This window comes from Sapajus apella, unplaced genomic scaffold, assembly GCF_009761245.1.
Source record: "Sapajus apella isolate SASKATOON/1434 unplaced genomic scaffold, GSC_monkey_1.0 scaffold102, whole genome shotgun sequence".
Classification (NCBI taxonomy): domain Eukaryota; kingdom Metazoa; phylum Chordata; class Mammalia; order Primates; family Cebidae; genus Sapajus; species Sapajus apella.
Genome location: NW_022437042.1, coordinates 2,202,310 through 2,228,950, shown reverse-complemented (window position 1 = coordinate 2,228,950; position 26,641 = coordinate 2,202,310). Strand labels below are relative to the sequence as shown.

The 26,641-nt window shown below is 38.9% G+C and overlaps 1 protein-coding gene across 4 annotated transcripts in view; it reads right to left on the bottom strand.

Annotated features, from left to right (window-relative positions):
- DOCK11 (dedicator of cytokinesis 11) overlaps nucleotides 1-26,641 on the bottom strand; it is a 189,154-nt gene that overhangs the window by 97,229 nt on the left and 65,284 nt on the right. For all 4 annotated transcript variants that reach the window (XM_032258339.1, XM_032258341.1, XM_032258342.1 and 1 more), the window contains exons 7-16: nucleotides 26,014-26,148; nucleotides 21,080-21,257; nucleotides 20,608-20,687; nucleotides 18,993-19,076; nucleotides 13,865-14,005; nucleotides 12,317-12,529; nucleotides 7,306-7,428; nucleotides 5,754-5,836; nucleotides 1,971-2,093; nucleotides 1,710-1,786 (exon numbers count right to left, since the gene is read on the bottom strand). In XM_032258339.1, the coding sequence (XP_032114230.1) occupies nucleotides 1,710-1,786; nucleotides 1,971-2,093; nucleotides 5,754-5,836; nucleotides 7,306-7,428; nucleotides 12,317-12,529; nucleotides 13,865-14,005; nucleotides 18,993-19,076; nucleotides 20,608-20,687; nucleotides 21,080-21,257; nucleotides 26,014-26,148 (1,237 nt within the window). The remainder of the gene's footprint in view (nucleotides 1-1,709; nucleotides 1,787-1,970; nucleotides 2,094-5,753; nucleotides 5,837-7,305; nucleotides 7,429-12,316; nucleotides 12,530-13,864; nucleotides 14,006-18,992; nucleotides 19,077-20,607; nucleotides 20,688-21,079; nucleotides 21,258-26,013; nucleotides 26,149-26,641) is intronic.

Below are 26,641 nucleotides of genomic sequence, written 5' to 3'. Positions count from 1 at the left end.
ATCTCCTATCTCCACTGTTCCCATCACATACTACACTAGAGCTACATTGGATTCCCTTATGTTCATACAAACCCAGCTTGGCCTCCCCTCAAAGTCTTTACAACATATGGGATGCCCTCAATCTGAGAATCTACAGTCCCAGTCATCACATGCTGGCTCTCTTTCTCACTCTTCAGTTCCCAAGCTTAAGAGAGGCCTTCCCTGGCTACCATTTTTACAGCTGCCTTTGTGATATGGTTAGGCTTTGTGTCTCCACCCAAATCTCGTCATGAATTGTAATCCCTAGATGTTAAGGGAGAGACCTGGTGGGAGGTGACTGGATCATGGGGCAGTTTCCCCCATGCTGTTCTCATGATAGTGAGTGAGTTTTCATGAGGTCTGATGGTTTTATAAGTGTTTGGAAGTTCCTTCTTCATTCACTATTTAATCTCATCTGCCTCCACAAAAGGCATGCCTGCTTCCCTTTCTGCCATGATTGTAAGTTTCCTGAAGCCTCCCCAGCCATACAGAACTGTGAGTCAATTAAACACCTTTCTTTTATAAATTACCCAGTCTTGGGTAGTATCTTTATTGCAGTGTGAAAAACGGCCTAATACAATTTGTTTGCTTGTATACTGTCACTCCTTCTAGCCTTTAAACTCCCTAAGTTTAAAGCACCTAGTTGATAGTCAATAAATGTTTACTCACTAGATAGTTATTTAGTGAATGAATGCATAAACATACTCTCAAAATTGAAATGTTGTACTTACGAACATCTATGAATATCTATTACCAAACTATACTCCTACTCATGGTAGGTGATAACGCTTCGCCAAAACCTAGCCAACATTAGGTAGCTTCACTTTAAACATGTTAATAGATTTGATGGATGAGCAAAAGCATATTGTTTAATTTGCCTTACTGGCATTATTAGTGAGATTGAATATTTTTCACATATTTACTAGCTACTTCATTTTATCTCTTGCAAATTGTCTTTTGTGTCTTCTATTTTTCTCCTGGGATCTTGGATTTTTGTCCTTAGGTAAGAAAAGAAATCCTTCTCCTTTTTCATCTTAGTTGATGACAGAAGTAAAAGTCACCCAAGGCAAAAGGCAATGGAACCTGACTGGGACACACTCACAACTTCATATATATAAAACAGCATCTGATAAAATCAACTCAATTCACTTCCTAATCTGTAACTATTCATCGTGCATACTAGGTTGAAAAGCATTCCCACCCACCCCCAGTCAAAATTCATGTCCACGTAGAACCTCCAAATATGACTTTATTTAGAAACAGGATATTTGTAGATGCTGTTAGTTAAGATGAGGTCATACTAGATTAGATGGGCCTTAAATCCAATGACTGGTGTCCTTATAAGAAGGTCATGTGATGACAGAGGAGAAGTTGGAGTGGTGCAGCCACAAGCCAAATGATGCCAAGGTTAGCTGGGAGCTACTGGAAGGTAGGAAGAGGCAAGGAATGGCTCTTCCCTAAAGCATTCAGAGAGAGCATGGCTCTGCGAACACCTTAATTTTGGACTTCTAGCCTCCAGAAATGTGAGAGAATAAATGTTTGTTGTCTTAAGCCACCCAATTTGTAATAATACTTTGTGTGACAGCAGCCCTGGGAAACTAATACACCATGTAAATCTCAAGAAAAATACTGAAAGGATAACAACCTGACATTCAAACATTATGCTTAAGGTTTTTGCAATATGTTCTTACTTGATAAATCCACAGGAACACATTCTATTGTGATGTTTAGCTGCCCAGGAATAATCTGCAGTTTGGTCTTTTCTGGCCTGGGTATAAAATAATAATATTTTTGAGTTAAAAATTATGATTACTGAATGCACTGGTTACCCTCTATCCAAACTTAAAATGTTAAACATTCTGTTTTTCCCATATATTACTCATATTCATCATTTTAAGAAACTGAGAATTCATCTATTATATTTACTTATTGCAGAAACACCAAACACTTACTTCTTATATTCTGAGAGCAACTTGAGAATGTCTTCACTTGAAAGCTTGCTACTGTCTTGTTTATAAAGAGGAGAAAATCTCCCATCCAGATCGAGGGAGCCTTGAGTATCTTTGAAAATAGGTCTAAAATAGCAACAGAAGCATTTTTTAAAATAATATTCCATGTTGATAAATTAAGATAAAATTAGCAATGGTGGGAATGTAAAATGGTGAAACCACTTAGGAAACAGTCTGGTGGTTTCTTGTTAATCACCCATCACTACAATCCTGCAATTCCACTCCTAGCCATATTTCCGCATGGTACATGAATATTCTTAATTTGTGCAGCAGCAATTTAACAAAAATTTATATAAATAAATGTTCACAGCCAATTTATTTGCTATAGGTCCAAACTAGTAGTAACCCAGATATTCATTGAAAAGTGAATGGGTAAGCAAATTCCTCTATATTCATACAATGGAATACTACTTGAAATGAATTACTGATTCACACAACAATATGGATGAATCTCAAAAACACTGAACACAAGAAATCAAACATAAGAGGGCATACATACTTCATGATTCCATTTATATGAAGGTACAGAAGACATAAAAAGTCATCTGCCGTGAAAATCAGATCAGTGGTTGCCTGGGACAAGGTTAAGATGGTTGAATGGACAAGGGACATGAGGAAACTTTCTGGAGTAATAGACATGTTCTGTATCTGGTTGGGGTGGTGGTTACATGACTGTAAACATTCGTGAAAATTCATGAAACTAGACATTTAAAATGTGTGCATTTTATCAAGGGTGAAGTATGTTTCCATACAGTTTATAAAAAGCATAAGGATAAATTAATATGGGGAGATTACAATATAGAGTTGGCTCTCTGTATCCATGGGCTCCACATCTGTGGATTCAAGCAACCACGGATCAAAAATATTTGGAAAATAAAACCGCATCTGTACTGAACAAAAATAGATTTTTCTTACCATTATTCACTAAACAATACAGTATAACAAGTATTTATATAGCATTTACATTGTATTAGGTATTATAAGTAATCTACAGATGATTTAAATTACATGGAAGGATGTGAGTAGGTTACGTGCAAATACTACATCATTTATATCAGAGACTTCAGCATTTGCAGATCTGGGTATCTGTTGGAGATGCTGGAACCAATGCCCCACAGATACTGAGGGATGACTATATATGTATAGTTTCTCATATGAACTTGAGTCATTCCCTCCCCCTCCTCTTCTCCTATTTTTAAGCAATTATTCTGCTGCTAAAATGGAAAACAATATACACGCACCCAACACACTAGAAGCAGCTATAGCCTGAAACATATTTCTCCCTGGCAGTGCCTCTGAAGATGTAGTTATAGGCATTAACCTCATTGTTCCTACTTCTAAGTATACCTCCTTTATTTCTAGTAAACAGGGGTTTATCATACATCTTTTAAACATCCAGCCCAGTCTTTTGAGTAAGTTTCTACCACTGCTGAAAACCAAAACAATTCAGGAGGAAAAACAGTAATTCCTCATTTGAACTGGAAATCAAAGCTTCTAACGTTGAAGACTTCAAAATTAATTTTTCTATTGGTAAAGCCCCATCAAGCAGCTACCAGTATGGCCCAAAGAGGGGCCATAGGCTACAGTGGTCTAGAGATGGCTTTGAAGGCAGGTGCCCTGGGTTCTGATCCCTGTTCTGCCACATGTTGTGTGAACTTGAAAAAGAATTTCTATTTTTGTCTTTCTGCTTCACTTCTGTGCCTCAGTTTCCTCATCTTCAAAGATAGGGATAACAGTACCCACTTTTTAAGACAATAGACATGAAGCACTTAGATAAGTACCTTGAACAGTTAGCACTTGATAACTATTTCTGTCCACCCCTCCACCCCCCACCGGAGACAATCTTGCTGTTGCCTGGGCTGGCATGCAGTGTCAGGATCTTGGCTCACTGCAACCTTTGCCTCCTGGGTTCAAGCAATTCTCCTCCCTCAGCCTCCAGAGTAGCTGGGATTACAGGTGCCTGCCACCATGTCCAGCTAATTTTTGTATTTTTAGTAGAGACAGGGTTTCATCATGTTGGCCAGGCTGGTCTTGAACACCTGACCTCGTGATCCATCCGCCTTGGCCTCCCAAAGTGCTGGGATTACAGGTGTGAACCACCGTGCCTGGCCAATAACTATTAACAATAATAATAGAAGGAGCAGTGATGGACTTTTCAGGCTGGAATATTAAAAATATGCCGATAATTCACGCCTGTAATCCCAGCACTTTGGGAGGCTGCGGTAGGTGGATCAAGAGGTCAGGAGTTCAAGACCAGTCTGGCCAAGGTAATGAACCCCATGTCTACAAAAAATACAAAAATTAGCAGGGCATGGTGGTGGGTACCTATAATCCCAGCTACTTGGGAGGCTGACGCAGAGAATTGCTTGAACCCGGCAGGCAGAGGTTGCAGTGAGCCGAGATCACGCCACTGCACTCTAGCCTGGGCAACAGAGTGAGAATCTGTCTCAAAAAAAAAAAAAAAAAAATGCTGATATTACAAGCCACACTTCACCTTCTATAATACCTTCATGTACCAACCTCTACTACTCTTTGCCATTCATCTGTCCCTAGCTATCATTTTTTTTAACATCATCTTGAAAGTCTGCAAAACAAGGACAATAGTGATTTTTCATCTACCAACATAATACTTTGAGATTTTCCCCAAAACGATTATAAATAGTGACAAATAAAAGAGTTAATTAACTTAGAATCTCCTACCCTTATGTACTCCCTAGCACCCATTGAACATAATTGATTAAATTATTCAGAACATGGTGCCCTTTCCCCAGAAGCTCCAGTAAGCTGTACAGGCTGTACCACAAACAAGCCAATGAACCTGTACTTGAAAAAGGGGGATAAACAAGAAACTTGTTTTAAGTCATCCCCGTATAAACTTATAAAATTTGGATAAAATAATGCAACCTACCATCAGATAGGAAATATGGTTAACACATGCTGGCAGAACTTGTCATCAGGAAGAAAATCTACTAATTACACACTCACATTTAATGACTTCATTATTTGCCCCTGAATTTTTGGTTTGTTTTCCAGAAATATTCTATGGTAGATTTTGAAAGCATAAACAAAGCCAACTCTGAAATAGGGGCATAATGTATATAACTCACTATAATTTCTGCTTTTCTGAAAAAAATTCCATCACTAGCAAATCAACTCTGCTTTTAAATGCAGTAAAATTAAGTGGTGTCAGTCAGAGCAGTAACCCAAGCCAAAGAAAACTTCCCTAAAGCAAGACAGATGAAAAAAAATGAGAGGGTCTTTGATACACAGCAAAGTTTAAGAGAAAGCATTCTTGGCAGGGCATGGTGGCTCGCTCCTGTAATCCCAGCACTTTGGGAGGCCAAGGCGGGTGGATCACCTGAGGTCAGGAGTTCGAGACCAGTCTAACGTAGGGAAATCCTGTCTCTACTAAAAATACGAAAATTAGCCGGGTGTGGTGGTACATGTCTGTAATCCTAGCTATTCAGGTGGCTGAGGCAGGAGAATTGCTTGAACCCGGGAGGTAGAGGCTGCCATGAGCCGAGATCATGCCATTGCACTCCAGCCTGGGCAACAAGAGTGAAACTCTGTGTCAAAAAAAAATTTTTTTAAAAGAATTCTTACATCCCAAGTGTCCAAGATATAACTGGTCTGCTGGAAACACACTGTTGAATGTTGGTAAGGATAACGGCCCCTAACTTAACATACAAACGTGAGTGAACGGGTCAGGATTATATTTGTACAGACCTGGCAGCCCAAGCGAAGGGCATTCTGTATTGTCCAAGGCGGCTACACACTTGTTTAGCTGTTCTGTGCACCTTCTGGGCCGTCTAAGGTCAGAAATAAGAAGATAGGCTCATATTTGTTAAAACTGCCATGGGCCCACCCAGAAAAATAATTTCCCCAACTTACCATTATAAAACATCAAAAGTCTCGGGAAAAAAAATGCAGAAATAGCCACAAGCAGAACATGCACCAGCCAGCCATTTTGCAAGAACGAAGTACTTCATAAAGGCTTTGTGTTTTCTCATTAACAGAGCTTTTTTCATTTATAGCAGAAGACAGACGAAATAGATATAGGGCACATTTTGCACCAAAGACCTCTACTGGAAAAATGTTTAGTGGTTTTAACCTGTACTTCCTTTCACATAGCAGGCAAATGCTCATCATTCTTGGAAGAAGTTTTTCTGGATACAGCTGCCCTTTCTACTCCCAAGATAAGGAACAAGTCACCAGGAGTCAATGCAATTAGCCTAAGTGTGGGCAGGAGCTGCTGTTTGCACAGGCACTGAGAGATGACAAGGAGATAAACTGCCTATGGAGTCTAAACAGACTGCTGGCTGGATGCTTTTCCCTAGGGATACAGAGAGCTGGAGGCTTTTATCTATATTGTTGAGACATTTTTCCTCCACAAATTAGTCCCATCACATCAGCAACTTCCACTTAATAAACATTATTTGGGTACACAACAAAAATGCCATGTACAACAGATTGATGCTTCATAAATACGCAGGAGCTGGAGTGCTACTAATGAACTCAACTGTGAACGCTTTCCCTCCCAGGGTCTCAGGTTTTTCATTTATAAGAGGAGATGATGAGATTAGAGCAATGATTTCCAAACATTTGAATTTCGTAATTTCACAACTTTCCAGAAATGTGGATGATGATATAGGGTTACCAACTTTTAATATTACCACTTAAGGACATTCAACAAAACAATTTTTAAATCCCTGCCATTTAATATGCCAACATTTCATGAAAGAAAGATATGCATAACCTTTAAAAAGTAGGAAGGGCAAAGATCTCAGAATAAAGGGCAGCCCTTCAAATTAAATATATTTAGCTTCATGAAATGTTCACTGTCTTTCTTTTCTCATTTTTTCACAGACAGGAGTAAATCTGGGTATGAACTGACATTTGGGAACTATAGGACTGGATCCTCTTTAATCTCCCAGCTCTGACATTCATTCTAAGGCTTTATGTAGGACCGTAAGAAAAAGAACGGCTATTGTCAAGGATACGGTGTCAATTAGCAGATGTTGCCTAAAAGCTTTGGCTCTTATTTTGATAAGCAAGGAGAAATCAGATTATTACATTATCAGAACATCAATGACAATAGGAAAATATGCCACATTCAAGTTTTAGCACACATACACAGTATACAATGTTTTCAGAATATATAGCATGTGCAAAGAATTTTTTTCCCCTTAGAGGGACATTGACAATGTCATTTAAAATATCAGAAAAAGGCAAATTCTACGTTAAGGTGAAATGTTGACAAACAATCTTTATAAATTACCTTTACTGGATCAGAATTTTTGATGTAGGGTTCTGCACAGTGTGTAATGTTTCCCTGTAGTACCTTTTCGATTCTTGCAACTAGAAAAATTTCAGGATGTGGATTTGTCACTGAGAAAATGCCCTGGAAAAAAAGTACTTCATTAGACTCATGTAACCTTGTACATATGGTTGTTTATGGTTAATGATTGTTAGTAAAGAATGTTGATATTCAACAAAGGGTCGTGTCCAGGACCCTAGAAATAGGTAGGATTTCCTTTCATACCGTTTTCAAAGCTTCCAATATTCCTTTCCAAATGGATTTTATATTTTGTCACCAACCTCACATCTGTTAGTCCCCAAAGTACAGGTATCACTGTTACTGCTTTGCCTCTTTGGTTTGGTTGTGTATGTAAGGTGAGTTCTTAAACCTAATTTAATACAATGTACATTGTTTGGCTTAATTGGCGTGTGCTAAAATTGTGCACATTTCTCAAATAGAAATAGATAGACATTTTTAAATGCAGCTGCATGTAACTCAAGAGCAATTCATATTTAACTAATATTTCTTTCCACTAAGAAGGAAAAAGAAACTTTACTGTTCTAGTATAGAAAAACTAAATCGTCTTCTACAAGACATTCCTTTGTTGCAGTTCAAGAGCTCTGGTGGGTGCTTCCAATGCAAAGGCAGGAGACAGAGGATCCAAATCTCATTTTGCCCCCATACACCTTATTTAAATGTACTAATGTAGATGCAACCAAAGTTACATTTTTCTTTGAATGCACGTGGAACAGCCATGTCACCTCCTGTCCAGTTTGACTACTTCCAAATATAATATCCTCTATGTAGCATGTTAGTTGGTTATGCCTGTTGTTTAAAGGAGCATCACTAATGAATTTAAGTGGAAAAATCTATCACTGAGTCTCTACCAAAATTTTGTTTTTTACTTGGTATATTACCAACTTTGTTAATATAGTGATTTTCAGTTTCCAATGCATTTCAGACACATTATCTCATTTTTTCCAGATAGAACCCTTGGAGGTAGACAGAGCAGAATAGAAAATTGAGTATAAGAGGCTAAAAATTCCCCCAAAGTCAAACAGCTTATAAGGATCCTGGGTAATGGCTGATTCAGCTTTGAATTCCCAAGCAGCAAGCATGGAACAAAGTGGTTCAAATTTGCGTGAGAAAGTGAACAAAGTGGTTCAAAATAGCTTGTCAAATTTCTTGGGTCCCAGCTCCAACATTAATGGGTTTAAGCAAGTCACATTCTCTCTAAGTCTCAGGTTTCTCATCTGTGAAATGGACACGATGATAGTGATAGGGATTTCATACATTTCTTGTATGGATTAATTGAAGTAATGTACATCAGGTACCTTGTTATTACCCAGGTGGCTCACCAAAGTATCTCAAGGTCACAGAACCTGGCTTCTGGTACTGCTGGGAGGCTTTAACATGCTGTTTGAGCTGTGAGGCTGACCAGGTTGGCAGACTGCCCGAGCTACCCCTGCAGAAGGTATGCTGAGGAGTGTGCCTTGAGTGCAGTGTTACTCTAACTGGCATTTAACCATGCTAGATGGTTTTCATGCTTTATCTCATTCGGTCTTCATAAAAACTCTGAAATGTAGGCACTACTATATACACATTCTATAGGTTAAGAAATGGAGGGTTGGGCGCAGTGGCTCATGCCTGTAATCCCAGCACTTTGGGAGGCTGAGGTGGGCAGATCATGAGGTCAGGAGATGGAGACCATCCTGGCTCACACAGTGAAACCCCGTCTCTACTAAAAATACAAAATAATTAGCTGGGAGTGGTGGCACATGCCTGCAGTCCTAGCTACTTGGGAGGCTGAGGCTACAGAAATGCCTGAACCCAGGAAGCAGAGGTTGCAGTGAGCCGAGATCGCACTACTGTACTCCAGCCTGGGTGACAGAGCCAGACTCAATCTCAAAAAAAAAAAAAAAAAAAAGAAAGAAAGAAAGAAAGAAAGAAAGAAAAAGAAGTGGAGGCACAGAGAGGTTTGTGCAGTGAGTAACTGGGTGAAGAAGATTGCAGTCCAGGCTTCCAGATTACACAGCCCATGCTATATCCCCTCTCAGCCCTGAGGTCCATACAACCAACATCTCATATGATAAGGCCAGATTAGAACAGTAATAATGCTGGGCATGGTGGCTCCTGCTTGTAAACCGATCACTTTGGGAGGCTAAGGTGGGAGAATTGCTTGAGCCGGGAGTTTGAGAACAGTAATACTGATTATTGCTATAGCTACCATTTATTGAACACTTATCGTTTCCCATTCTCAGTACTTTAGGCATTTCCCAACACTAATGCCAGCAATGACTATTATAATTTTAAGATATTTGACAATTGATAAAAGCTTGCTGTTTTCACTTGTTTACCTGAGATCACTGTTACTGCTACTACTGCTCGCTGCTACGTTGCACTGAGCAAACCGAGTGTGCCCATCACAGTGTTGAGTGTTTTCTCAGAACCACATACCTTGTTTGTGCCTCCCCACAGCCCTTGGACACAGGTACTGTCACTACCTCCACTGAGGTGTCCATTTTCTAACTGACCAGGGATTCCAATGCTAGGGGACACTCTTTGAAGTTGTTTTACCTTTTGTCCCATCAGCTTCTGGCCCTCTGCCTGTCCCCAGAATGCAGAAGGTGGCCAGAGAGAACCCAGAAATCCCACATGGGCTGGAAGTCTGGCCCTTTAAGACAAGGTCTCTGGCCCAGTCCTTTTTCTCACCAAGGGGCATGAATATGCCTCCCCACCCTAGGGAGACTCTTACCCACTTTGCTGGCCCCTCCCTCTAGAGAATGGACCAGTTCCTCTCCCCGAGCCACCAGTACTTAACAAAGCTCCTAGGGTGTGGCAGGGCATGTGCTAGTATTATAATATTTCAGCATTTAATTACATTCTGTCTAATATTCTTAGTCAAGTTATTTCAAACAGACCTAGATTCAAATCCTGCCATCACCACTACTAGCTGTGTCACCATGAGCAGCTTACTTAACTTCCCTGAGCTTCAGTTTCCCCATCTGTCAAACAGAAGTGATTATAGCATTTCACAAACTATTATGATTACATGAGACACTGATGGAATAATGTTGGCACACAGGAGATATTTTTTAAATGTTGATTTTCTTCCTATCCCAAATTACAAACTAGATGACATCTGAAATCATAATTTAAAATTCCTGCATTGAACATACAGCTGAGTTAGGTACACACTGAAGCAACAGAGGAAATAAATATTGACATAAAATGACTTATTTGATGCTGTGCAGGAAATTTTATTTGTTTATTTATTTGAGACGGAGTCTTGCTAAGTCACCCAGGCTGGAGTGCAGTGGCATGATCTTGGCTCACTGCAACCTCCGCCTCCCAGGTTCAAGCAATTCTCCTGCCTCTGTCTCCTGAGGCTGTATCATCATGTCCGGCTAATTTTTGTATTTTTAGTAGACACGGAGTTTTGCCATGTTGGTCAGGCTGGTCTCTAACTCCTGACCTCATGATCTGCCCACGTCAGCCTCCCAAAGTGCTGGGATTACAGGTGTGAGCCATTGTGCCCAGCCAGGAAATTTTAAACATAAAATTCAATAGTAGGTTCTCAAATATTTACAACACTGTACTTGCTCAATCCCTCTTTCAGAAGCATCCACCATCATTGTGGAATATTCATAGAGGTAACAACTACAGTCTGAGTAACAAGCTAAGGGGCTATCAGGGATTAAGGACTAACTTGAGGACAAGCTACCAGAAATGCACAGCCACAAAAGGACTGTGACAGCCCATGTAAAGAAGTCTTTTCCAATGTTTGATCATCTATATCAATCAGCATAATCTTTGACCCTAAAAATCCCAATGCTTGGAATTTATTCCAAGGAGATAATTCAACAAATGAGCTAAGATGTGTGCACAAGAGGCTCAATGAGGCATTATTTCTGATAGCAAATAATTAGAAATGTCTTAAGTAGCTAAATAAATGAAATGTCATGTTAGCCTTTAATATTGAATGTGACTGATCTATAGACATTGATATAGGATAAATATGATATTAAAAGAATACAGTAGGTATAAAACAGCATATGACATAATTTTTATAGGAGTATACATAATGTGTATATATTTCTATATACACAACAGAGATGCCTGAAAAGATGTTTACCAAAATGTTAAGTTATTATCTTACGGTTGGTGACTTACTTTCTTCTTTATACTTCTTATATTGTTTGAATTTTCTACATAAGAATGTACTTATCATTATAATCAGGGAAAAAAGAAATGGTATTTTTATTTAGGGATAAATCAATCTCCTTACAACATGAGCAGATTTGTTCACATGTCTCTTTCGACTTTAATTTTCTGCCATGCTCTCATTTCCTTTTAGCTGCAAAAGTCCAGCAAGCAGATGATCAATTCCACTCTGCTAACTTCTCATGGCCTCCAGTCTGGTCAGAGGTCAGAATTCCAAGGAACAGTTAAGCTCTTTCTGAAAGGGATTCTTTGCTCCAGATAGAACAGAAGAGTGTAGCATTACAGCTATGACACAAGCAGTTCCCACCCATTGCTTTTCAAGTAAAACTCCTTGTATAAAGAGCCCATATGCTCCATTCAAATGACCTACTCATAATGGACATAAAATCAGGGGTGGGAGAGTTAATTTAGGGTCAATTTTTCTTAAAAACTGAAACCTTCAAGCACTTATTGCCTTACTCAGAAGTATATGCAGGAGTGTGGGTGCTGGTGTGTTTATGTGTCTGTATCAGCTTTCTATCTCACAAAATAATTCCCTCTCTCTCACATTATGGTCCCATTAAAAATGTTCCTTCGCTAACATGTTACTGGCATGTTCATTGGTTTCCATTTTTGCCCTCAAACTTCAGTCACCAGAAAAATATCTATTGACAGGCCTTACATGAGAGAATGCCATGAAAACACTGGCCTGAAACCACAAAATAACACAAGAACATTTCTGTTTCTTATTATGAATGTACTGGTAAGACTAAAGATCATTCGTTACCTGTTTTATGTAGCGTAACTGAGATTCAGCAATTCCATGAATGACAGACTCAGGTGAAGAGCCTTTCGGGTTACCATCACTGGCCAGTTGGGTTGAAGAGCCCCACAGCATTTCACGGACAGATGGAGGATTCAGGTCTACATGAAAGTCTGCTGAAATCTTACAATTGTTCTTTACATCAAATAAGGCAAGATTGATAAAAAAGGGCTCAACCTGGAAATGAAAACAATTATATTTTAAAACTAAGACTTTGGCGGGGGGATGGTGGAGAGAGACACAATTGCAAAATAAATTTGTTATTCCTCCAGTTTCTGTGATTACAGTTCCTGAGTTCCACACTTAGCTAAAATTATATTATGGCTTATCTGCACAGAAGAAAGGGCATTCCAAAACACCAGATTTCAACAAATTTTAACCTCTGGCAGGTGTAGATAATTTCACACACTATAAAGTTTACAAAAAAAAAATAGAAATCAAAAGCTACGTTTATATAACACAAATTGTTCTATGAATAAATATTAATTCTCTACACATTTACTGCAACTACCTAAAAAATAATGCCAATATTATTATAGAGTAGAAATGAATCTACTCTTCTGTTATGTTCCAACTTACTCAACTATACATTTCATAAGAGCTAGTAATAGTCAACATCAAATTACTTGACAAAAGCTTTGCCCTATCAGCAATTTTGGAAGACATGATTCCTCTCTACAGATGGCATTTGAAAGATGGTCACAAAGAGAAATTTCATGCCAGATGGAATACAGATTAACCATTTATACACAGGAAAGTCTGCTGTACTTTTCAGCTATCTTGTGAGAGAATCAATCATCACCGTTTTATTTTTAATAGACAAAACTAGAACCAAAAAATAAAGATGAACATACAAAACAGTCTCTTTGAAGGTTTTACATTTACATTCCAAGGATTTCTAAGCAACTCAAATGATCCATGACAGCTATCACTTAGAATTTTCTCTGTAGACCAAAAAAAATCTAATGCTATAGAATAGTGACCGAGCCTAGCAGACTGCACAGCATCTGTATCCCAGCATGGCTATGGTGATCCTTACTCATTGCTATGAACCAATTTCACAGAAGAAATCACATTATTTAACAGAATTTACACATTTGATGATTTTGCAGGTTTGGGGAACATGCTCCTCTGGAACATCAAGAGCCTACTGTATCTGCTATTCTAAGTAGATAAGATTTACATGAATTCTCAAAATGAGGACATAGCCATATTTTGGCAAAAGAAAGAGATGTATAAAATTCTTCCATGTCTAATTTATCATATGTGGCACTGGAATCTTCACATAGTCAATTGATAACAGTACTCAGTCATAAAAAGATATTTTATTGTCATAAAATGTATATATATATAACATATTTATAAAACTTTTATTTTAGATTCAGGGTACATGTGCAGGTTTGTTATATAGGTAAATTGCATGTCATGGAGGTTTGGTGTACAAATTATTTTGAGAAAGACATTTCTTTAATGCACTGATGCAAGTGGGGTAGAAGGAAAAGTCATACATACATTTGTGGGTGGTCCTTTTGCATTGTCTCCAATTTGGCCCAAGATATTGAAAGTTAAATCATGGCAATTTACCAGGAGACGTTTGTTGCACTTCTCTTCAAATGGCTTTATATCGGGTTCAATTCCTGAAAAGTCCAACCTCTACAAAACAGAGAGTGTGAATCATTTTCAAAAAAAGATAGGATTAATATTAAAATAGATTTATGTTAATATAATAAAAATGGCAAAATCCAACTGTTCGCTGTCCATTCTTCATTTGAACTCTTTTTATGTTTTCATTTAACAAGCCTTTATAGACTTTTTACACTAAAGTTAAACAGTGATAGAGAAATCCTAGAGCAAGGTGATGAAACTCGGATCTAAGGCAATGAAAAAGTCACAAGTCTGTACTATGGCCTGCAAAGCCCTACATGACATGACTCCCTGTCTCTTCTTGCTGCTCTGACTTCATCTCCTACCATGCTTGCCCTCCTCCCTCTTCCAGCCACACTGGCCTCCTTGGTTATTTTTATTTATTTATTTATTTTGAGACGGATTCTTGCTCTGTCACCAGGCTGGAGTGCTGTGGCATGTCGGCTTACTACAACCTCCACCTCCCGGGTTCAAGCTATTCCCCTGCCTCAGCCTCCTGAGTAGCTGGGACTACAGGCATGCACCATCATGCCCGGCTAACTCTTGTATTTTAGTAGAGACAAGGTTTCACCATGTTGGCCAGGATGTTCTTGATCTCCTGACTTTGTCATCCACTTGCCTTGGCCTCCCAAAGTGCTGGGCTTACAGGCATGAGCCACCATGCCTGGCTCTCCTTGATTATTTTGCCAGCACACCAAGGACACTCCCACACCAGGACTTTTGCACTTGCTGTTCTGTCAGGAACCCTCTTCCCTCAGATAGCTACATGGCTTTCTTCCTCATTTCCAAGCCTCTGATCAATTGACACTTCTGCAGGGAGACCTTCCCTAACTCCCTATAGAAAACTGCACACTCTCAGCTGGGCGCAGTGGCTCACACGGGAGGTAGAGGCAGGCGGACCACAAGTTCAAGAGATCGAGACCATCCTGGCCAACATGGTGAAACCCCATCTGTCTCTACTAAAAATACAAAAATTAGCTGGACATGGTAGCACGTGCCTGTAGTACCAGTTACTTGGGAGGCTGAGGGAAGAGAATTGCTTGAACCCAGGAGGCAGAGGTTACAGTGAGCCAAGATCGTGCCATTGCACTCCATCCTGGGAGATGGAGTGAGACTCCATCTCAAAAACAAGCAAACAAAAAGACCAAAAACTGCACACTCCCTGATGGTCTATACTCCCTTTCTCTCATTTATCCTTCTAATATTACTTTTTATATGTGCTTATTCTTTGTCTTCCCCATGCAATATATGTTCCAAAACAGTCAAAATTTGGTTTCCTTAATGAGCTGTGCAGGAGGCAGAACTGACAGGAATAGGTATGGGAAGCATCAAAACTAACATGGTAGGCTGAGAGGGGAAGATCACTTGAGGCTAGGAGTTCGAGACCAACCTGGGCAAGACAGTGAGACCCTCATCTCTACAAAAAAATAAAAGCTAGCCAGGCATGGTTGTGTAGGTCTATAGTCCTGGTTATTTGGGAGGCTAAGGCAGGAGGAAGGCTTGAACCCAAGAGTTCAAGACTGCAGTGAGCTATGATGGTGCCACTGCACTCCAGCCTGGGTGACAGAGTGAGACCCTATCTCAAAAAAAAAAAAAAAAGATTAATACAGTGATCCCTAATTTGGGAGATTCAATAGATAGCAATGTTATGAACTTAGTCATGAAATACAAATGAATGACAGATTTTGAAGTACAGTGAGTAGAAATGGTGAGTTCAGTTTGGGATGTGTTGCATTTGAGGTAATGGCAGTAGGAAAAATGGGAGAGGTCTGACTTAGAGATCTGGATGTGGGAGTCAGCAGCATTTAGGTTGAAAGGCACAAAAGGCTGGAACCCCATGGACTACGTATGTTTAAGTTATGTACAGAGTAAGAGGCATCTGCTTAGGAAATTGATCAACACTGAGCTCAGCTAACAGAGAGAGGCAATGGACCTGGGCTGCCACATAAATCAATTTCTGAAAATTATTGGTATTTTGAAATAAAAACACGAAAAAGATATTGGATGTGAAGGAATCCTTTCAGTAGGGGAGGAATCTGTCTCTCAAAGAAAATTCCTAGAATCTTCCTTCTGAGCTCACAAGGCTCAGGCAATCTAAGTTTATCTGTTCATGCTCAACGTCTGAACAGACTTATATTCTATTCACAAAAGGGAAAAAAAGTGTGGATTATGGGACAATTTACTATGTTTTCATTAAGGTCATAGACATCGTAGGCAGCAAATGATTGGGTGGATCTGAGCAGAATAACACTGTCAGTATGGAAAACTCAAGACAAGAAACTGAAAATTTTTTCTCAATTACCTAAGTAATTCAAGCCAAAACAGGTATTATGCCTGAAGAATATTGGATAATTATAGCTGTTCTAACTTAGCCTGTATGACTGACAAAAACCTCCTTAAAAGGACCCAATGTGTAAGATTTGTACCTGAAAGCACGACTTCTTCCCCTTTGAATCTATTTATCTACAAAAGGAATGCGAATGTGTGGGACTAGACAGCTCCCTCTTGAATACCTATCTATCTGTGGAGCCAGGGGAGGCAAGTCATTGCCATGGAGATCAATTTTAATTTCCAACCATTTATCTGCTTTCCTTTCTGCCTCACTCAGACAGTAAAATGTGAAGAGAAACTGGACCAAATCACTCCAGCCTTCAAATCCTTTCCCTTCTAAGGCCTGTGAGTGCAAATGTTGGGACATATGGCCTTCTTCAGCTCAAAGTTTGAGCCATCACCTTTAGTCAGCCAGTATTTCTTTATTCTCTAAGGTCATGTCTCTGAATAATGAACTATGGCCAAAAGAAAAGGTGAAATTACAGAATGGTGCCTCACCTAGAAAAGGTACTCAACAGATGCAACGTGGGTTTCTCCGAGGTGAGACTGCCTTCCATAACAAACATTACATTCAATTTCTTCTCCTTAAAGCTTCATTACAACTGTGAATTTCGCTTACTATATAGTTCACTGATAAATAACTCAGACATAAAACCAGTTCGGTTTTATGACCACAAAAATGCTACACCACAAATTTGTAAAAATACTGGATTTAGTTTCAACCACAGTCAGTTGGCTCCTTTGTATACAATGAAAGAGCCTGATATGTCCAACTAGGGCCCAGTCATGGGTGGGGGATCAAAGACTCAGACATGCTTGGAAGAAGTAAATTTCGGAATGAATATCTCAGAACAAATATCCCTGAGGCCCATTATACTATTACTTTTTTTTTTTTTTTGAGACGGAGTCTTGCTCTGTCACCAGGCTGGATAGTGGCGCAGTCTCGGCTCACTGCAACCTCCGCCTCCCGGGTTCAAGTGCTTCTTCTGCCTCAGCCTCCCGAGTAGCTGGGACTACAGGCATACACCAACATGCCTGGGGTTTCACCATGTTGGCCAGGATGGTCTCGATCTCTTGACCTTGTGATCTGCCTGCCTCGGCCTCCCAAAGTGCTGGGATTACAGGCGTGAGCCACCGCGCCCGGCCTACTTTAAAAAAAAAAAAAAAATTCACGTTACTTGCCCTAAAGCAATATTTAATTCCAATGGGGGAAAAAGGGAAATGAAATTATTTTTAAAAATCTATTTTCTCCAAATGATCCCATTTCTCATGTAATATTTTCATTAAGGAAAGATGTTTGTATTACTTATAGCCTATATACTTTTCCATTTTAAACTAAATTTTTAATTAGAAAACCATATGAAGCAAAAAGAAAAAACAACAATGGCTAATCTAAAGGCAGTGAGCTATCTCAATTGATTGTTCAGTCAATTACATACTGAACTCCTTGTTGTACTCTTTCTCTCTCTTGTCACTACTGCACTTGACTACACTTAAATAAAGAGGCCTGGCGTGGTGGCTCATGCCTGTAATCCCAGCACTTTGGGAGGCCAAGGCAGGCAGATCACCTGAGGTCAGGAACTCGAGACAGCCTGACCAACACAGTGAAGCCCCATCTCTACTAAAAATACAAAATTAGCTAGGCGTGGTGGCACATGCCTGTAATCCCAGCTACTCAGGAGGCTGAGGTACAAGAATTGCTTGAACCTAAGGAGGTGGAGGTTGTGGTGAGCCAAGATTGCACCATTGGACTTTAGTCTGGGCAACAAGAGTGAAACTCTGTCTCAAAACAGCAACAACAACAACGAAAATAAAAAAAGAGAGAAAGAAAAAGAAAAATGACAACAACAAAATCAGACTTCCCCAAATTATTTCATATTTTCATGGAAGAAAAAACTGTAATGCACATTTTCCTATTTCAAACGAAAATCAAAGATTTTCATTCGAAATCTCATATAGAAAAAGGGAAAAGAAAGCCAAAAAATTTCATCTCCCTCAATTTCATTTTCTCAAAAACTATTTTCCATTAGGAAAAATATTTGTAATACTTATATACTTTAGACTTTTCCTACTGAAAAAATTAAAAACTGAATTAGAAAATGTCATAGAATTAAATATTAACTGCATATATCTTAGTACAAAACACATCTAACTCTCATGAAAGAGGTTAAAATACACATACGCATATAAACCTGCACCTTCCTGCACCACCCTCCATTTAAAGTGTGATTAAGCCAGACATAAAAATTATCCCAGTTCTACAGGCCTACATCAAATGTGAAAAATAAATGTCTCATATGACTCATATGTTCTTTATACTGCAGATATTTACTGCCACTAGATCACAATTGTATTTAATGGGCTAAAAGAACATTGTAACCATCTTGAAGGGCGCTTTAATTTATCTATTTTGAGAAGCAAGATGAAGTGAAAAGAATATAAGAAACTGAGAAATACATATGTAATTCAGCCCCAAATTATCTGCAAATGTGACGGTCCTCTTGAGTGAAGAGTTCATTGTTAAGTTACCTGTTCAAAGTAAACAAGACAAATATAAAATAATCTATCCCTACTGGTACAAAAAAACAGAGATTTCAACATTTCAAAGATGTTGTTTATGTGAATAAGCAACAATTCTAGGACTAAAGAAATGTATCATTAATACCTGAACTTCTGAATCAAAAGAAAAGAGATTCTGTCTTCCATCTCCTCTACTGAGTTTGTTTAGTTGTTCAGTTTCTCTTCCATACTAAAATTTTAAAAAACATGTATGTTACTTCATTTCCTTCAAAACAGTGTTAAATAGTATTTAAATGTATAGTTTATGTAAAACTATAAATCTGTCACAGATTCAAAAATATACCATTCTCTATTTCCATGTACTTAAGATGGATAAAGAATGCTTGCTTGGCTATGACCCATAATAAGCTATATATCAGGTTCTTACGCTTTCTATGTGCCTGTTTGCAACACCAAGATTATTATTCATCCTGTAGTCAGTACAAAACAGGAATACAAGAGACTCTGAATGCAAAGGAGAAATAAACAAAAGAGAAATCACCATAGTTTTCATATCCATGGTGTTAGCTATGGAATATTATATGTAATTCTGATTCCATCACTTTGGGAAATACCTAGTGAGCTGCACAATCCAGGATGACAAAGTTTGAGATGGAATGCAACTAAACTCTATAAAATCGTTTTATAAAATCCTAGATCAGGCCGGGCGCAGTGATTCATGCCTGTAATCCCAGCACTTTGGGAGGCCAAGGTGGGTGGAGTTTGAGACCAGCCTGGTCAAGAAGGTGAAACCCTGTCTCTACTAAAAATACAAAGATTAGCCAGGTGTGGCAGCAGGCGCCTGTAATCCTAGCTACTTGGGAGGCTGAGGTAGGAGAATCGCCTGAATTTGGGTGACTGAGGTTGCAGTGAGCTAAGATCGTGCCAGTGTACTCCAGCCTGGGCGACAGAGTAAGGCTCTGTCTCAAAAAAACAAAAAATCCTAGATTAGAGGATCATGAGTGTGTCCCTAAATTTTGAAAAATAGCTTTGAAGTTTATGAGGGGTAAATTTAAAATAGAAAAAAAAGGAGCTTCCAAATTTGTGTAACTAAGTTGTCTAGGAAGATGAATAAAGTAAAAATATAAATAGGTTTGACAAGGATTTAAATGAATAAATGGGTCACAACCTACTAATTTACTATAATATAGAGTCTACAGAATAAAATATCCTGGTAAGATACACATGACAATCATCTCCACAATTTCAAAATTGGTTCATTTCTAACTTCAAACAGCAGAGTAAATAACAAAAATGATGCATGTTCACCAAAACTTTATCAGATGAAATCATTCATATATATACATATATTTACATATAGAGAGTATGATTTTCATGTGAAATTAACATATGTTGGTCATTAGATTAAATACCATGTACATGAGCTGCATCATTATCCTTTTGGAAGAAGAATATTTTATGAATGACATATAGTAATTAAATTGAATAAAAACTAGCAGATAAAATTAATGAAGTCTGAAAAGCCTAGAAGTATTTCTTGCTGTCTGGAAAAAAAATAAGATTTTTCCAATCTGTCAGTTAGTACTTACAAGTAAGTCATCAGAAGTGCAACTTTTCTTTTACAATCTCTACCTGTTTTACCAATTTCCTGTGGATTTTAACGTGGAAATGACATTGCCAAATGGAATCCAGCATTAAAACTTTAATAGCTAATACTATATTATCTCAGTTGAAGGCAAGTTGCCATATGAAAGATGTACCTTCATCAGTTCCGGATGCATGCTCCTTTCCAAACTCGCCATGATGTTCTCGGCTTTTCCTTGGCTGCTAGTTTCATCATCTGCAAATTCATTAAAAGCAGATGTTCCAAACCATACAGACCATTACTAATAACCTAAGAAGAGTATCCTAACTATGTCTCCCACCCATCCTCTCCTACTAAGATTTATTGCAAAGAATTTCTATTATGAAAGCATAGGGAAAACTTTTAATGGACTTTTGAAAACCTGCCATGAATTTTCTATCTGTTTTAGTCTGGTTATATTTCATGTGTCAGAGTCCATGCAGCATCAACTGTTTAAAAAAAGTCTATCAACCTCCACGGTCACTTTTAATGAAGAAGCAGGTCAACTTTCAAGATTAAGAGTTCTCTATTCACCCTGTACAGAGGACACTTCCATGGATTAAAGACAAGGGCTTTACTTTAATAATAAATCACTTAAAAATTCTGACCTTGTGCTGTTTCTACCGTCTCCTTTTTTTCTTGCACCAAACTGTCGGTATTGATCTGAATAATCTTTTTCAAAGTTATCAACCATTCCTCCATTTCCTGCTCAGTTTCAGCAGCCAGATAATGGCTATACTTATCTAACATCTTGAGTTCAAAAGCATGACGGCGCATTTTGGGGCACTAGAGGGGGAAAAAAAAGCATGTGTTCAGTTAGTTTCATTGTCCTTCTATTTATTAGATGTCATTAGTTTGTATTTATTTTTATCTCAGCTTAGGGCATATGTGCGTCAATACTTTTAGGAAATAACTGCTTCTTTCACAAGAAACAGACACTTTAAGATAACAAATGACTATGTCAAGTATATTTTTTGTTCCTCTCAGGACTGAGCACAGTAGTATGAATATGCATAAAGTTGGCAGAAAACAATACTTGTTAAGTATTATCACTTAAGGCCTTTTGGCATCCTTCACATTTAGAAAGTCAAAGTACCACCACAAAAATAAGCAAACATTTTACAATTTCCACCCCATTCAAACTTTTCCTTGAATATTTACAGATTTTCAAAGTCAGCACTTAAAAAAATGTAAGTATGACCTGAAACAAATCTGATACTTAATTTATATCTCATAAAAGGCAATATAGATCCTAATTCACTTTACCATGCACAATGTCAACTGTATCACAGTAGTATAAAACAAGACCACAGTGTGTGGCAGCACAATAGGGTGATCATAGTTACCAAAAACTTATTGTATATTTCAAAATAACTGTAAGAGTGGATTTGGAATGTTCCTTACACAATGAAATGATACACACTTGTGGTGATGGATATCCCAATTACTCTGATCCGATCATTTGCTCATTGTATACTTGTATCAAGATATCACATGTACCCCCAAAATATGTAAAATTATTACATATCCATAACAATTAAAAAGTAAAGATGGAGGCAGTGGCTCACACCTGTAATCCTAGCACTTTGGGAGACTGAGAGGGAGGACTGCTTAGCCCAGGTGTTTGAGACAAGCCTGAGCAAAGTGATGAAACCTCATGTCTACAAAATAAATAAATAAATAAATAAAAATACAAAAAATTAGCCAGGCGTGATGGCACATGCCTGTAGTCCCAGCTACTCAAGGGGCTGAGGGGTGAGGATCACCTAAGCCTAGTCAAGGGTACATGAGCCAAGATCATACCACTGCACTCTAGCCTAGGTGTCACAGTGAGACCCTGCCTCAAAAAAAAAAATTAAAAATTAAAAAGAGAAGGCCAACCATGGTGGTTTATGCACGTAAACCCAGCACTTTGGGAGGCTCAGGTGGATTGCTTGCGGCAAGGAGTTCAAGGCTGCAAGGCTGGAGTGAGATACGATCATGTCACTGCACTCCAGACAGAGCAAGACAATGTCTCTCTAAAAAAAAAAGAAAAAGAAAACAAAGAAGAAGAAGAATGTCTTGGCAAAAAAAGAAAAAATAAGACCGTACAACCATAATTGGTTCACATTAAATTGTGACTCTTCATAAAATATATGGAAGTGACCTGTGCTGAATACCACCGCACAAGGAAAATAATACTCTTCCTTTTCTCAAATATGCTGATACATTCTTTTACTTTACCACCTTCTCTGTCATGACAAAAGACATGACACACTACCCCTTTCAAATCCCTCAGCATTAATTTCAAGAAAGGCTCATGAATCAATAATTTTCCACTTCACAGTCATTATTCAAGAAGGAACCAAGAAAGTTCCTCCTTCTAATCTTTGAAGCCTAGGAAAGGATGAAATTAAACTGCTGTAGCAAGTAGTAAAGATTTATACATTTGAAAATATTTGGGAGGAGGTATCATAAATAGATGAGGGGGGCGCCGAGTGTGGTGGCTCATGCCTGTAATCTCAGCACTTTGGGAGGCTGAGGTGAATGAATCACTTGAAGTCAGGAGTTTGAGACCAGCCTGGCCAACATGGAGAAACCGCATCTCTGATATAGACAGGAGACAGCCAAGGGTCCCCGGCGAAACCTTCAATCTGTGAGGTGGGAAACCTGCTAGGAGGACTCTCTCTCACTTTGCTGAGAGTTATTTTTCCTTTTTCCTTTTTGTCCAGTAAATTCTGCTTCTCACCCTTCTATGTGTCCACAAGTCTAATATTTCCTGGTTGTGTGATAAGAAGTGTTTTGTTTGTTTGTTTGAGATGGGGTTTCACCATGTTGGTCAGGCTGGTCTCAAACTCCCGACCTCAGGTGATCCACCCACCTCAGCCTCCCAAAGTGCTGGGATTACAGGCATGAGCCACCACGCCCAGCAAGAGATGTATAACTTTCTCCTTAGCTGAACTAAGGAGAAAGTTATACAATATCTCTACTAAAAATACAAAAATCAGCCAGGCATGGTGGCGGGTGCCTCTGATCCCAGCTACTCTAGGCAGGAAAATCGCCTGAACCCAGGAGGTGAAGGTTGCAGCAAGCTGAGATTACACCGCTACACTCCAGCCTGGGCAACAGAGTGAAACTCCGTCTCATAAAACAAAAAATAGAAAAAAAATATTTAATGATAATAATAAAAATTAATAGATGAGGAAAGCACTACAAAGAAAGGACAATCCAGAAATCCTGTGTACCCTTGTTCTTCCAGTAAGATAAGAAAGGTCTTTTTTATACATGTGAATATATATGAATTCATATATATGAATACGTAATATATAAGCACATTTTATTCACATAGATCTTTATACTTTTTAAAAAGCGTTTTCTCATTTGTTAGAATTTTTCAATTTATCTTTTTTGAGATGGGGTCTCGCTGTGCTGCCCAGGCTGGAGTGCAGTGACTATTCCACGGGCATGATTATATCTCACTGCAGCATCAGACTCCTAGGCTCAAGTAATCCTCCTGCCACAGGCTCCTGAGTAGCTGGCACTACAGGCACGCAACATCATGCCCTAAAGGAATTTTCTCATTTGATCCTCACAACAATCTTCTTTGATAGAGTACACAGATATTACTAATCCCACTTCACAGTTCTGAAAATGAAGATTTAGGTAAATTGAGAGTGCTGAACTAACATCACATTCCTCCTCATCAGCCCATTGTTACTTCTAGTCCTCCACAATACCCTGGCTCTGTAGTAATGGCTTCTGTTTCATAGTCAATTGACTTCCTATTCAGATCATCTCTCTGTCCTCTACTTCCTACCCTGTTTTTGTCTGTGTCCCCTCAGTAATTCAAATCAACAAACATTCATTAAGTCCCTACTGTGTGCAGGGCCCTGGTAATCATCATAGAAGAAACAGAAATGAGTCAGGCATGGTCCCTGTAATCCCAAAAGGAAAGTGTAGAATGAACCAAAATTGAAATGTGACTCCGTAGTACGACAGAAGGAAAAGCAAAATGGTTAACACAGGAGAGATGGAGCTTAATTCTACTTGGTAGTCACGGGGGTGAGGAAGGAAACACAAAACTTTTCATAGCAGAAATAGCCTTTAAGCTGAGTCATAAAAGATAAGGTTCAAACAGGAATAGAAGGAGAAATTATATATAGCAAGAGGAGGGAAAAAAACTAAGGCCAGCCATATATGTGTGAAATGCCATAGAATGTTTAGCTTGGTGTGACCAGAGCACAGAACACACAAGGGGGCTTAGGAGTGATGAGGCTATAAAGTACAGTGAGGCCAGATCACTGTGGGCCTCCAAAGTCATGGCAAATGCTTTAGGGTTCACTCTGTAAGACAATCAATCAAGAGCCAAAAGACTTGGAGAAGGCAAATGGTAGACCCAATGTATGTCTTAGGAAGTTGGACTGGAGCAAGACAACAAATCAGGAGGCATAAAAGCACAACTTTAGGCCAGAGATGATGAAAGGGAGAACCAGAGAAAGGACAATGAAAGAAAGGACAATGAAAGTAGGAAGAGGTTAAGAGGTACTCTAGAGCAAGACTCAAAAGAACTTGATAAACATTTAAACATTGGCACTGAGCAAGAAGAACAGGGCACTGAAGAGGATTCTGAGTTTTCTAGTGTTGATGTTTTGGAGGATGGAGATGCCATCAACCAAGATAGAAAAATGCTGAGGTTCATTTTCTTTCCTTTTTTTTTTTTTTTTTTTTTTGCTTTCTTTTTGAGACAGAGTCTCACTCTATCATCCAGGCTGGAGTGTAGTGGCACCATCTTGGCTCACTATAACCTCCGCCTCCCAGGTTCAAGTGATTCTCTTGCCTCAGACTCCTGTGTAGCTGGGATTGCAGGTGCATGCCACTACACCAAGCTAACTTATATATATATTATTTATTTATTTATTTATTTTTTATTTTACTTTAGGTGTATACTATATCCGGCATTTCTCCCCATGTTATCCCTCCCCACCCTCCCCACCCCCCACAACTGTCCCCAGTGTGTGATGCTCCTCTCCCTGAGTCCACGTGTTCTCATTTGACCCAACCTTTATAGTTTTAGTAGAGACAGGGTTCTGCCATGTTGCCCAGGCTGGTCTTGAACTCCTGACCTCCGGTGATCCACCTGCCTCGGCCTCACAAAGTGCAGGGATTATAGGTATGAGCCACCACACCCAGCCACCTTTTTAAAAAATTTTCTTCTTTGTAGATAGGGTCTTGCTCTGTCACCCAGACTGGAGTGCAATGGTGTAATCACAACTCACTGCAGCCTCAACCTCCTAGACTCAAGTGATTCTCCCACCTCAGCCTCCAGAGTAGGTGGGACCACAGGAATGCGCCATCATGCCTGGCTAATTTTTGTAATTTTTTTTTGTAGAGATGGGGTCTCTTTGTTGCCCAGGCTAATCTTGAACTCCCAGGCTCAAGCAATCCTCCTGCCTCAACCTCCCAAAGCGCTGGGATTACAGGCATGAGCCACCACACCCAGCCATCTGGGGAGCTTATCAGTAACCCTCTTAGAAAAAGAGAAGGATTACCTCAATGGTCTTACCTGAACAACATCAATGCAGGCATCCAAGTAGATGCAACCTTTCGATTCTTTTGAATTTTTCTCATCTTTATAGGAATTGAGAATATATGAACCATCAGGAAGTTGGGTCAAGTAAAAATATCGTCTCTTGAATACCTACATGGGAAAACCCGCAATGATTCATTTGTTACATACATATTGCATTTGAACAGTTTCTCCGAACTAAAAACCTCAAAGTCTTGCCAGGCATTGTACCTGGACAATCTTCAGACAACCCTGACAAAATGTTAGGAATTATCATTATAATTTTTTTTTCGGATAATAATTCATTTTTTTTCAGATAGAGAATGAAAGTCACATGGTTTACCCTCAGTTAATCAAATATCAGAGCAATAATTAAGATTTAACACTTTGAAATGTATAAAGCATTTGGATATCTGAATCTCCTGACCCTTTCACTATAGCACTATTTTCCCATTTAAGTACAAATGATTAGATCCTTTTAATCTGGTTTCTACTACCATGAATCCAAGTATAAATATAAAAATCATTTATATGCCACATTATATATTTCCATCTCACCTGCACATCCTACAACACTCATCTACACTGTCTTTGCTTCTGAAAGTCCAGTTTACAGTGCACTCAC